General features: G+C 40.9%; 2 protein-coding genes across 2 annotated transcripts; one reads left to right on the forward strand and one right to left on the reverse strand.

The window, feature by feature from the left end:
• Window positions 1–1709: 1709 nt before the first annotated feature.
• On the forward strand, window positions 1710–3884 carry cldn23.1 (claudin 23.1). Its single transcript, XM_089020498.1, has one exon. The coding sequence runs from the start codon at window positions 1872–1874 to the stop codon at window positions 2703–2705; it is 834 nt and encodes a 277-aa protein (XP_088876624.1). The 5' UTR covers window positions 1710–1871; the 3' UTR covers window positions 2706–3884.
• A 2438-nt stretch (window positions 3885–6322) lies between these two features.
• On the reverse strand, window positions 6323–13203 carry LOC148884911 (uncharacterized). Its single transcript, XM_089021179.1, has 6 exons — window positions 13119–13203; window positions 12962–13032; window positions 11269–11403; window positions 9848–10164; window positions 9037–9103; window positions 6323–8350 (listed from the first exon to the last, which is right to left on the reverse strand). The coding sequence occupies exons 1-5, from the start codon at window positions 13201–13203 to the stop codon at window positions 9046–9048; spliced, it is 666 nt and encodes a 221-aa protein (XP_088877305.1). The 3' UTR covers window positions 6323–8350; window positions 9037–9045.
• Window positions 13204–13233: the final 30 nt, after the last annotated feature.

The following is a 13233-nucleotide window of genomic DNA, read 5'->3' on the forward strand; positions in this document are numbered from 1 at the left end:
CATTTCATTTATAAGCACATTTCAAAACTCTCAAGGTCACTTTACAGTCACAGGTTAAGTTTTTTTCGGTGGGTTACAAGCTAGCTAATAGATAGCTAACCAGATAGCTCGCCAGCCAGATAGTTGGCCAAATAGCTAGCTAGATAGATAGCTAGATAGCTAATAGATAGCTACTCAGACAGTTGGCCAGATAGCTAGCTAGCTATATAGCTAATAGATGGATACAAAGCAGACAAATCAGCCCATTTCCAACGGAGCTTGGGCGCCATCTTGTGCATTTTCTGGGACGCTACATTGGAGTGCAGACGCCTCAGAATGACACGGAAGGACTTCTTTAATCGATGGCAAACATTTATGCTTTCCTCTTCACAACTATTTGAATCATATTCATAACTGGATGAGTAACAAGAAAGCATCTTCTCCCAATCTGAAGCCATTGTTTTGATTGTCGAGCAAGGGAAGACGTCTTGGCGTGACATCACGAACAAGGGGGCGGGACCTTCAGAAACAGAAACTTTCTGAGGTTATTTTGAAGTAGTTTTGGGACACCAAGTCATTTTTTAGCATTCGACTAAAAATATCAGCCTGTGTGTTTTGGCTATTTTAGAGACTATAAAACGTTTTTCTGATGCCAGTTAGGAAACAAAAAGAGGTGTCGGTTGTCCTTTAAATTGTACAATTTTGAACTCGACACGTAATTAGAAATATTATGCACACTACAGCGGCGGCCATGTGTGATGTCACACCAGATGACACAGCAAACTTTAGAAAAGCGGAACAACAAATTGAAAGTGGACCGTTGAGTTTCACCATGCAGCTGTACTGAGACCCCCCCCCCCCCCCCCCCGCCTAACCCCAAAACCTGGTTCCATGCAGATTCCCACCAGGGTTGCAAATGTCCACAATTACTCTCATAGTTGCCCTTTTCCGTAATGAAGCAGAATTGAATGCAAACAAAACAAAACAAAGCTTTTGAGGAGGAGTCAGTCGGCACACTTTCCGGAAGGACAGCATTCTTAAGAGCCTTTCCCAAATGGCATTCGCATTTTGAGTCTCACAGGTCGCTTGTCCGAAGCGTTGTGCTTCGAAAGTGGAGTTATGTACACCTGAAAAAAAAAAATATATATATATATATATATATATATATATATATATATATATATATATATATATATATATATATATATATATATATATATATATATATATATAATCTCTCTCTATCTATATATACAATTTTTCTGTATTTCTTTATAAAGGTAACATCCGACTTATGAAATGAAAGGCGCTTAAAATAAAATGCTTTATTATAATAATAATAATAATTATCATGGTCATTATTATATTACTTTTATTATATTACTATTACATTAATTACTATTACCATTATTACTATTACTACTTCTAGCAAATTTCCCCATTGTGGGACGAATAAAGGTTTTCTGATTCTGATCATTATTATTATTATTATCTGGCTATCTATTAGCTATTTAATTGCTATCCATTACCTTTCTAGCTGGATTTCTATCTATTCGAGTTACTTCGGGGTTGAGTGAACGCTGGCGCGTGTGGCTGCCGCTGCTCACCCACAGAAAAACTTTTGAAAGGTGCGTATAAATGAAAATTTGTATTATTATTATTATTATGACATGTATTTCGTTATTTTGAGGTGGTAAAAAGGTGAAGAACGACTGCAAAGCGAAACTGATCTTTCCACTTTGAGAAGAGCACCTGGCAAAGCAAGCCACGCACGTCCACGCCCACAGCCAGCAGGTATCGCTGATAAGCACTCGTCTCTCGCGTCTGCAACTCACTCGGTCTCCGCGCACCTCAGTGGAAAAAAAAAAGGACGCACGAGACCCACCCGGAACATGCCCAGCCGAAACTCTCAGGGATGGATGCGCCTGTCCCTCCGCACGCCTGGCATCTTCATCTTCGGCCTGGTCATGGCGCCTTGCGGCTGGGTGCTCAACCTGACCGCCACGGTGGCTCCCAATTGGAGGACCCTGGAGGACATCCCTCAGACGCCGGACAACGAGTTCATCGAGCAGGGCATCTGGGACATTTGCCGCTCCGTCACCACGTCCACGTCTTCCACGTGCGGCCTGGAGGACAGCACCTACTTCGGCAACGAAATCATCGAGGTGGCCCAAGGGCTGATGGTGGCCTCGCTGGTGGTCACCCTGGCGGGCTTGGCCGTGGCCATCCCCGGGGTCCGCTGCTGGAAGGATAGACCCAACTGGGTGGTGGCCGGCCTCGGGGGGGTGTTAATCTTCATCTCGGGGGTGTTCGCCCTCATCCCCATCTCGTGGTACACCCACATCCTGGAAGACGTCAGCACGGAAACGCCCACGGTCACGGTCCGCGTGGGTTACTGCATCGTGTTGGGTTTCATCGGCGCCATTTTCGAAATCCTGGGCGGCTTCGTCATGTTCATCGGGATCTGTCGCTGCTGCGGCGGGAAGAACCGCGGCGAGGTCCGCGTCGAGGAGACCGGGCGAAGCCGTTTTAGCACCCGGCCGCCGTCGGGGCCGAGGCGGGTGGACGTGCCGTCGCTGAGCCGCGACCGGAGCCCCGCGCCCAGTAGCGTGCCTTACGTCCGGGACTCCCTGGACGACGACGTCTCCTTCCCGCGGGCCAAGAGCGGAGGGCCCCGCTCCGTCGACACTTCCTTCGCCGGGAGGCCCTACGATGCGGATTTGTGAGGGTCCACACGCACGCGCGTGCACGCTCAGGAAGTTGGTTCATTGCTCAACCAAGTCATAGTTGAACTTATTGCTTCTTTTTTACGTTGTTTGTGTTGTTATTTACATCCAGCTGACAGTCGCCAATCGTCACGTGACACCCTGACGTAGGACAGAAGACTTCTGCTCAATTATGTTCAGTCAATAACCTGAAAATAATAATAATAATACCATTCCCTAGCTAATAGCTATCCATTCCCTGGCTAATAGCTATCCATTCCCTGACAACATTCTGCATTTGGACATGTTTGGGAAAAAGCCTTGAAAAAAACATAATTATCATAGACTGACACTGCCTTGTTGTTATTTTTTGCAAGCTAATCGATGGTCAAAAAGTGACCAAAAAGAGATCAAATATCGTTGAAGCCAAAGATGTTAAGAGTATTATTGTCATGTTGTGCAATGAAGGAGTCACTTTTAAATCGCTCTGCATTGTCGTTTACGGGCGGTTTGTGGAGCTACTTGTGCCTAAAAGCAATGCAATCAAATTTGATTTTCAAGAGGGAAATGAAGGTTTTTGCTAAGAAAATCAACCACATGAAGTTTGTCATATACAGTGATACCTCAGTTTACAAAGCCCTTGGATTACGAACTTTTTGGTTTACAAATGTCACATTTATGAACATTTTACCTTGTCATACAAACTATTTTTCAGGATACACACGGGGCGCCACAATGTGTCATTCGCGAACGAGCCCATACTCCATAAAAAAAAAAAAACAGTTTCTTTAATTATAATACCGTAGCACATTTTTTATACATAAAACAAGGTCTATTTTGTGTAGTTTTAAGTCTTAGAAAATTAGACAATTGTTTTATGGGGACCTGGGAACGGATTATTCTCATTTTAATGGTTTCCTATGGGAAATTAATTTTTGGAATACATACTTTTCGCCTTACACACTGGGAAGCAATTAAGTTCATAAGCCAAGGTATCACTGTATGTTCATTTGTATATATATATATATATGTGTCATTTTTTTCTCTCTAATGACGAGCTAATACAAAGAACAAGCCTCTCCTGTTTTCATGTAAATATTCCTCTACGCACTTTATGTCGATGACACCGAGTAACGTGATCAAGAATGTTTTCACTGTTGTGCAAGTGCTTTATTAAACTAAACACTGTGGCGAACAGCACATTTCATTCCTTTTATTTACTAAGCACCTTTCAAAACTCTCAAGGTCACTTTACAGTCACAGGGTAAGTTTTTCTGCCGGTGAGCAGCGGCAGCCACACGCGCTAGCGTTCACTCAACCTGGACGTAACACAAATAGATAGAAAGATAGCTAGCTAGCTAATAGACAGCTAATACTGTAAAAATAATAATACATTTCATTTCTAAGCGCCTCTCAAAACTCTCAAGGTCACTTTTACAGTCATAGTCAAATTTTGGTGATCATGTGTATCGTTAAATGAATGCGCAAAAAACGTTTATGAGGAGCCACGTTTGAATTGGAACAGAATGTCGGCCATTTTGGTTGGCAGCAGCCATTTTGTTGATCCACCTAGATACATAGCTATATATCTAGATAACTATGTAGCTATATGTAAGGAGATAACTATATATAGCTAGCTTTACCCTCTCTTGTCATCATTGGGCTGCTTTCTCAACTCCTATGGAGTAAACGAGCTAGCACAGCTACTGCTACCACTCGAGAGAGACAAGACGTGAAGTTTGCAGAAGTTTTTGCACGTCACTCTTGATTTACGGAATATAAGATTCAAAGAAAAACAACGGTTTGCCTTCATTGACATTTCCCAGTGCAGGCTGCCTTGTTGGTTGACTTTTAAGAGGCTAAGTATACAGACAATGTCACCTGACCGGTCGTAGCTCGTTTGGCAACATGGGTTTGTCTGTTTAAACATTCCCATATAAGACAAGGTAACACGATGGGGAAACAATTGGTCCTCTGTCATTCCTTCGACTTCTTTATAGAACCGATCATTTCATGCTAAAAATCGGAAGTAAAATTTCAACTACTGTATTTTCCGGTGTATAAAGCGCACCCAAAAGCCTTGATTGTCTTCAAAAGATTAGCCTATGCCTTATACGTGAAGTCGTATTGCTATAATAAGAATACCTTTCATTTATAAGTCTCTCAAAGTCACTTGACAGTCACAAGATTAGTTCACTCAAATAGATGGAACGTTAGCTTGCTAATAGTTAGCTAATATATAATAATCATAATAATAATAATCCATTTCATTTCCAAGTGCCTTTCAAAACTCTCAATGTCACTTTAGAGTCACAGGATAAAGTTTTTCTGTGGGTGAGCAGTGGCAGCCCCACGCGCCAGCGTTCATTCAACCCGGAAGTAACTCAAATAGATAGAAAGCTAGCTAATATATACTTAATAGCTAACCGGATAGATAGATCGCTTATAGCCAACCCGATAGCTAATATATAGCCAGCAAGACAGATAGCAAATAGATAGCTAGCTAGGTAGCCATCTAGGTATCCAGCCAGATAGATAGCTAATAGCCAACCAGATAGCTAATATATAGCCAGCTAGACACATAGCAAATAGATAGCTCGCTAGGTAGCCAGCCAGATAGCTAAGTAACGCAAACAGAGAGAAAGCTAGCTAGCTAGCTAACTAGCCAATCAATAGCCAACAGATACCTAGCTAAAATATTACCAAAAAAAAATGTTCCTCCTCCCATCTAGTGGTGGAACATTTCATTGTTCTGTCAATCATAAGTCATTGGCAGTGACGGCTGAACTATATTTTTATTTTATTTTTTTACTGAACTTTGACTTGACATTGGATAATTTCTGATGACACACCCGTTGATTGTTCTTAGCAATGCGTCACCGCACGGTGGTTAGCACCCGGGGCTAATCGAGGCAGTGCCCCAAATAATCGCCACGTACTCTTGACGCCTACCCAAAACAAAAGAAAAGTACGCCACAACTCACGTGACTTCAATACATCAACGTGGCTGTGCGCACGCAGATGACAACTTTAAATACGTTTTTTTGTTCTTTTGTTCAGGTAGACATTAGGAAGAAATATTGTGCTAAGCTCATTGTCTTTTTTGTAATACGCTATCCATTCGCTAGCTAATAGCCATCCATTCCCTATCTATTTGTTAGCTATTAGCCATCTATTCACTAGCTAGCTAGCTGTTTGAGTTACTTACAGGTTGAGTGAACGCTGGCGCGTGTGGCTGCCGCTGCTCACCCACAGAAAAAAATATCCTGCGACTGTAAAGTGACCTTGAGAGTTTTGAAAGGCGCTTAGAAATGAAATGTATTATTATGAAAAATGATGCAGATTTGCACTTTTCAGCTGAATAAACACTGAGATTGAATAATAATAACAATAAATTACATTTTAAGCGCCTTTCAAAGCGCTCAAGGACACTTTACAGTCACAGACAAACACTATAATACACTATAATAAATAAAATACAATCACATATATATATATATATATAATATTGGCTTAATATTTTGTATATTATTTTGGAGAGACTAATTGGGATCTCGTTTTTTGTTGTTGTTCATTTTTTTGGGGTGGGAGTGGTCAATAAAAATACAGCAGGTATAACATACACATCCACATCTGAATTGAGTCAAAGTTTTATTATTTAAAATCATCCAAAGTGCAAAAAAAAGATTGAAATAAATCCAATCCATCGAGTTCATGAAATTGTTTTTTTTTTTTTTTTTTTTTCATTTTGCTATTAATAAGCAAGTTGAATAAAAAGCGCGCATCTACACCACGGGTGTCAAAGTACATTTTTTTGCCACGGCCCACATTGTAATTATGGCGTCCTCTCGGGGGCTGTTGTGAATTACAATGTTTAATCCCCTCCATATATTACATATAGCGCGCACAACAAATTAATCAATAACTACTTTTCAAATCTGAAGTCAAGAATAATGACTGTTATTGTGGTTTACATCCAAATATAAAAATATATGACATTTTGCTTCGATTTTAGCAAGCGTCGTGGAAGTTTGATTTGCTTTCGCGGGCCGAAAAACAATGATGTGTCCCCAGGGCCGGATTTGGCCCGCGGGCCTTGACTTTGACACCTGTGATCCAAACGCCATTTCACACGGCAAATGAGCACACCTTGCAAGAAGCAACTTTTTGTCTGGCACTCCCAGCGGTGCAATGTCTTAAAAAAATATGCTAGCTCATTTTCTTAATCATGCCTAGAGGCTTGTAGGTAATCAGATTACTCATGTCAATAATGACAAAAAAAAATGGACGGCACTACACGACTTTACAACTGAAACTTTCTACGCTCATTTTGTGGCAGTTTGGGACACTTGAAGTCATTTTTCTTGGTGTTTTGCATTTGACTAAAAATATCATCCTGCGTGTTTTGGCTATTTTAGATGCTACAAAACGTTTCTCTGATGTCATTTAGGGAACAAAAAAATGGTGTCGGTTGTCCTTTAAAGGACAACCGTCACTTTTTTGTTTCCTAACTGACATATTGACAATATGATATTTTTGGTCAAATACAAAACACCAATAAAAATGAATGAAAAGTATCTAAAGAGTACTTCAATTTGAAAGCGGAAGTGGCCAGTTTCAGAAGGTCCCGCCCCCATGCTCGTGACGTCACGGCAATACGTCTTGCCTCGCTCGAGAATCAAAACAATGGCTTCAGATTCTGAGAAGATGCTTTCTTGTTACTCATCCAGTTATGAATATGATTCAAATACTTCTGAAGAAGAAAGCATCCATGTTTGCAATCGATGAAAGAATTTATTCCGTGTCATTTTGAGGCATTTTGAGGTGGGAAATGTCGCACCCAAAATAGGCAGAAAATGGTGACAAAGCCGTGTAAGGAATTAATCAGCCCGTTTCCACAGGCTGATTAATTCCTTACATGGAGCTTTGTCGCCCTCTTCTGCCTCTTTTTGGTCCTACACGACGTTTTCAGACCAAAGTAGAGCAAAATGCATTGACGTGATGGAAGGACTGCTACAATGTGTCCTTTTTTTTTTCGGTCAGGGGCGTTCCTTCAGTGACGTCACGTGCGGACTGGTCACTAACTCAAAAACAAGACTTCCGGAATATTCAGCGCCAGTCTTAAAAGGTAAAATCTCGCTATATGCGGTGGAATCTTATTAAAATACGCTCAGTAGAAGTCATTTGAAGCCATTTTACAAATTATGGACGCAACTTGTCCGGGGGCGTCGGTTGTCCTTTCAAGGTTTTCTGATTCTTATTCAAAGGGATGGTGCCCCCCCCCCCCCCCACATGCCCCGTTAACACAAAAAGGTTTGCTCAAACCTGTGATATAAATATCACCTGCCCCCACAGATGAACGCAAACATTTTGAAAGTAAAACAAACTCCAGGAATCAATATAAATAACGTGCTTCACTATTCGGCACATCAAGAAAAAATAACCCTCAAAACTAAACAATAACGTGGCAGTGTCGTTTCATCGGAAATGGTTAGACGGCTGAATTGATCGTAGTTAAGCTTAATTCAGCATTAGGGTGGGAGGTAGCGAGGTAGGGGTCAACTCTTCAAGGAGCAAAGGTCAAAGGTCCATGCTGGTCCATCTTAACGCTTGGATAGTGAAGAGGTTGCAGAAGAACGTTTGAAGAAGGATTCACCTCAACTGGCCTGAATGAGAAGGAAAATTTGTTTTTTTTAACTCATTCACTGCCATTCGCTAATTTGTTCAGGTTTTTTTTTCCTCGTGCTTGGGTGCTGATAAAGCGCTGGCCAGACCTCTGGCAATGTTTTTCCCTTCCGCAAGGGGGCAGTGTTCCCCTTTTTTTCCCATGTTAGCGATTTGTTCCAGTTTCAGCTGTTAAAGCGCTATATCAACCAATATGTATGTATTGTATTGTTGACAGCCGCCCTCATTTCAAGCTCATAACTCCAGACCCATATAACTTTGGAATTAACTCTTTTTTTTCAAATGAAAGAAGATCATCTCATGTTTCTTACGCTGCATTGAATGTTTATGTAGTCCTAAAACCTAAGATTCTGTGGGTCACCGCTGTAACCCGATGGCAAACTCCCTCCTCTGGTGCAATCACACAGTCGATTGCTGTGCGAGCGTGAGATTCCGGCTGGCTGGTCAAAATTGTTGTACAAGTTGCCAGCCTGCTCGCGCGTTGCGGTGCAGAATTAAAATGGTAAAAATCGGGTCTGGAGGTCATGGTCGTAAGTCCGGGTGGTCGTATGTCGAGCTGGTCGTAAGTGGGATTTTTACCTGTACTGTCTTTTTGTTTTTTTTTTGACGATATATCAATGTATACATGGCTTATGCTGAAATATTTCATGAGCAAAATCAAACATACCTCTGGGGTTTAAGGTGATGTACCCACGTCGCAAAGAACTGGTTTGGACATAATTTTCAGCAAATCCCTGATGACGAATGAAAGCAAATGGAAGGAAGGAAGGAAGGAAGGATCGTTATGTACAGAAAAGATTACAAGCTCATTGTGTATCAATATGATAAATGTATAACTATATAGACCTAGATTATGACACACACACCTACACGGAATTTCGAGTTAAGTCAGAATTATGAGTGAAAAGTCGGAATTCAGAGTTAAAAGTCGGATTCAGAGTTAAAAGTCGGATTTTAGTTAAAAATCAGTATTATGAGTTAAAAGTCGGAATTCAGAGTTAAAGGTCAGAATTCAGAGTTAAAAGTCATAATTCAGATTAAAAAAAAAAAAAAATAAAAAAAATCGCAATTCAGAGTTCAAAGTCAGGCTTCAGAGTTAAAAAAAAATCCCAAGTCAGAGTAAAAAAAAAAAAAAAATCACAATTCAGAGTAAAAAAAAAAAGTCACAATTCAGAGTTAAAAGTGTGACTTCTGAGTTAAAAATAGGAATTCAGAGTTAATAAAAGTAAAAAAAAAGGTGTTGGTTGTCCTTTAAGGGACTTTGCTGTACTTTTTACTTGATTATATTTGACGTATTTTCCAGAGTATAAGGCGCACCTTCAATGAAAGATAAAAAATTCCAAGATGTGTATAAGGCGCACGGTCATCTTTTGAAGTAAATCAAGGCTTTTTTTGGGTATGCCTTATACACCCCCCCCCCAAAAAAAAACGCTATATTTTGACGTCATTTTTGAAATGCAGTCAATCCATAAAATTACCTTCTCTTCTGTTTATGCTTCTGCCGCAACTTGGCAAAGATGTAAGCCAAGGTGATCAATCCGATGAGGACGGCCAAGACGCCCAAGGTCAGCGGGAGGCTGAGGGACCCGTTAAACGTCGACTCGCACGATTGGCCCTGGTAGCCCAGATCGCACTCGCACGCAAAACCAGAACCTCCGCCGGGTGGGATCACACAAGAACCGCGGCCGTTGCATTGCGTCTCTCGGCAGGTGGGCAGGTCGTAGTTGATGCTTCTCTGTCGGGGTTGCGATGGAAGGCTCGTCATGGTCGTCTGGAACGTTGGAGAATGGAGATACTAAGTGGAAGGAGGAAAAAAAGAAGTGGCCTCGCACAGAATTTAGGACTTGGGAAACTCCTTTATCAACAAAACAATTTACGACTTGAAACTCCTTCAAAGGAAGAGCTCATTAGCCACCTTACAAATGTATCAGTTCATGGAAAAAGACAATGTTTTATTGCTTACAGGTGTCCATGCTTAGACGTCAGGAGGTGTGGTATTCTAATCAACAAAACTATGTTTTACTAATGTATCACTTTAATTTGCATATACTCTCAATAAATAGCTTGGCATAGAGCTACGGAATTCAGGCGTTTGTCATGAATGGCTGCGTCGCCTGCCGGCAGTAAAAAGAACAATCTTTCTAGGTTCGAGTCTTTGTCCACAGTGTCCGATCGAACATTTTGACAAAAGGACAACAACCAATCACTTTGTCGACTTTTTTGATAATAATTGAATGATCACTTTTTTTCCTGCTCATGGACATTAAAAGTGTAAATATTTTAAAAGTCTTTAAAAGTAGGGAGGATTGATGAAAAAGTTTCTTCAGCCGTCATCAGTACTTCTTTGAAGGTGTCGGACGTTTCGCTTCTTATCCAAGAAGCTTCGTCAGCCAACTAAAGTCTTACTTACTTACGGGCCAAAACTACCAGTAAGACTTTAGTTTGCTTTAAACTTTTTGAATTTATTTTTTTTTTAAACGTAATTTTTTTAACATTTTTTTAAATGTAATAGATAGTGATAAACGTGTACTGGTAGTTTCGGCCCTATATGTATCCCTGCTGTATAGGGCCGAAACTACCAGTAAGACTTTAGTTCGCTGACGAAGCTTCTTGGATAAGAAGCGAAAGGTCCGACACCTTGAAAGAAGTACAGATGACGGCTGAAGCAACCTTTTCATCGATGGACCACTCCTGTACCACTGAGAGCTTACGCAGACGAACTAGGGAGGATTGACATCGCAAATCCTCCGCATGAACCAAAGTACTCATTTAAAGTAACAAGTATATTCAAATATTTTAAGATAATAAGATTTATGAGCCTCGGGTGGATGAAAACTTCCTTCCTGATCCAAATACGACAACGGGGAAAAAAAAAAAAAAAAAAAAACCGACAACAAACCTGGCGTTCCTTCACTTGCAAACAACACCGACCGGTCCAGTCATCAAAAAGTAGATTTGTTTTTCTGATAGGTCGCCCTGGCGTCCGTCCGGGGGATTCAAAGGAAATGCCGTCTTTCACTTTCCGTGTGGGAATCTACGACAAAAGAGGGAAGGGGAGGAAAGCAGAAACCTGTGAATACCTGTCGCTCTTTCTTTTTTCTTTTTTCTACTTCGTCAACTCAGACGCATGTGCCACGCCTTACAACCTCATTTTAGTCACACACACACACACACACACACACACACACACACACACACACACACACACACACACACACACGCTCAGACATAACTTGCTCGCTGCGGAAGAGGATTTGGGCTACTGAAGAAGAAAAAAAAAGAAGCTTGGCAAGATTCTCACAGTTATGACTTTAAAGTGACTTTATTCTCAGAATGACTTTCAAGTGAGAATTCTGAGGATAAAGTCAGAATTATTATAATCATAATATTCATAATCATAATTATAACGCTAATAATAATAATAATAATCATGATAATAATAATAATAATACATTACATTTTAAGAATTCTGAGAATAAAGTCAGAATTCTGACTTTAAAGTCACAATGTGAGAAAAGAAGTCAGAATCTTGCCACGCTTATTTATTATTTTTTCTTCAGTGGCCCTAATCCTCTTCCGTAGCTCTCCATGTAACAACTTCCCAAAGAAAATACTCATCATTCATCTCATTTCTGATAAAAAAAATACTAATCAGATTTCCAAAAACACAAAGGAAAGAAATAATTTAAAGGGAAAAACAGCATAAATATCTGGAAAACAGGAAGACATTTGCTACACACACACACACACACACACACACACACACACACACACACACACACACACACACACACACACACACACACACACACACACACACACACACACACACACACACACACACACACACACACACACACACACACACACACACACACACACACACACACACACACACACACACACACACACACACACACACACACACCTTGAGCTAGAATGGAAGACCAGAAGCTGCAAGTCGGAACATGACCGGCCGTTCAATGACGAGACGTTTTGTAGCTGGCGGACGGAGTCCTTACATGACGCTTAAAAACCACAAAAGAAAAAAAAAATGATATTAAATGTTAGTACAAAGCATACATCGTGCAGGAAGGCCATTTCAATGCGTCGTTGAAATGCGCTGCATGCATTCAATCATCGAATTAGGCAACGATTGAATTTCTCGCCTCGAGGCAAAGTAAAAAACAAACAAAGGCGCAAAATAATGTCGTTTTATGGAAGGGAGGGGAAGAAAAACTGATCTTTTTCAAGTCCGTTTTGTGTTTGCACTGAGCTGGCGAGCTAAAACAGCTAGATGGCTAGCTAGCTATCTGGCTGGCTAGCTATATGGCCGGCGAGCTAGCCATCTACCTAGTTTTTTGTTCACTATCTAGCTGGCAGGCTATCTAGCTAGGTATCTGTTGGCTATCAATTGGCTAGCTAGCTAGCTAGCTAGCTAGCTATCTTTCTATCTATTAGTTACGAGTGATTTGAGATGGATTCTCACCAGAAAATCAACATCTTTCAAAGTGTAAAACCATTGCATAAATTAAACAATAAATGTAAACAATAAATAATAATAAATAAATTTGGACAGAATTGAAACTGACCCAAGTTCCTTGACGGAGGTCAACCGTCTTCCGTCTCCAACATTCTCCCCGTCTGTCGCCTTCAGCGAAGACTCAGTCGAGCTACAAGAGAGCCTTAGAGAGTAAGTCAACCGACTAACATTTTGCTTTTGATTCCAGCATATTAAACTTGAGAAACTTTCCAACAGAGCGGCCCCTGCAAATGCCAGGATGTCAAAATTGACCGGAGCTTGCAGAATGTAACACGTGAGTAAATTTGGCATTTTTACGCGTTTCACATTCTCGCACCAAAC

The sequence above is a fragment of the Hippocampus bargibanti genome, linkage group LG18, assembly GCF_051943395.1.
Source record: "Hippocampus bargibanti isolate YZ-2025 linkage group LG18, ASM5194339v1, whole genome shotgun sequence".
In the NCBI taxonomy this organism is placed as follows: domain Eukaryota; kingdom Metazoa; phylum Chordata; class Actinopteri; order Syngnathiformes; family Syngnathidae; genus Hippocampus; species Hippocampus bargibanti.

Excerpts from the sequence above, each read along its gene's own strand:
- cldn23.1 (XM_089020498.1), top strand. The coding sequence starts at position 1,872 with ATGCCCAGCCGAAACTCTCAGGGATGGATGCGCCTGTCCCTCCGCACG.
- LOC148884911 (XM_089021179.1), bottom strand. The coding sequence starts at position 13,203 with ATGCCAAATTTACTCACGTGTTACATTCTGCAAGCTCCGGTCAATTTT. Across the intron at positions 13,033-13,118 it reads AGGGGCCGCTCTGTTGGAAA|TCTTCGCTGAAGGCGACAGA; the intron begins GTTTCTCAAGTT and ends AGCTCGACTGAG. Across the intron at positions 11,404-12,961 it reads ACCTCCGTCAAGGAACTTGG|ATTCCCACACGGAAAGTGAA; the intron begins GTCAGTTTCAAT and ends CTTTTGTCGTAG.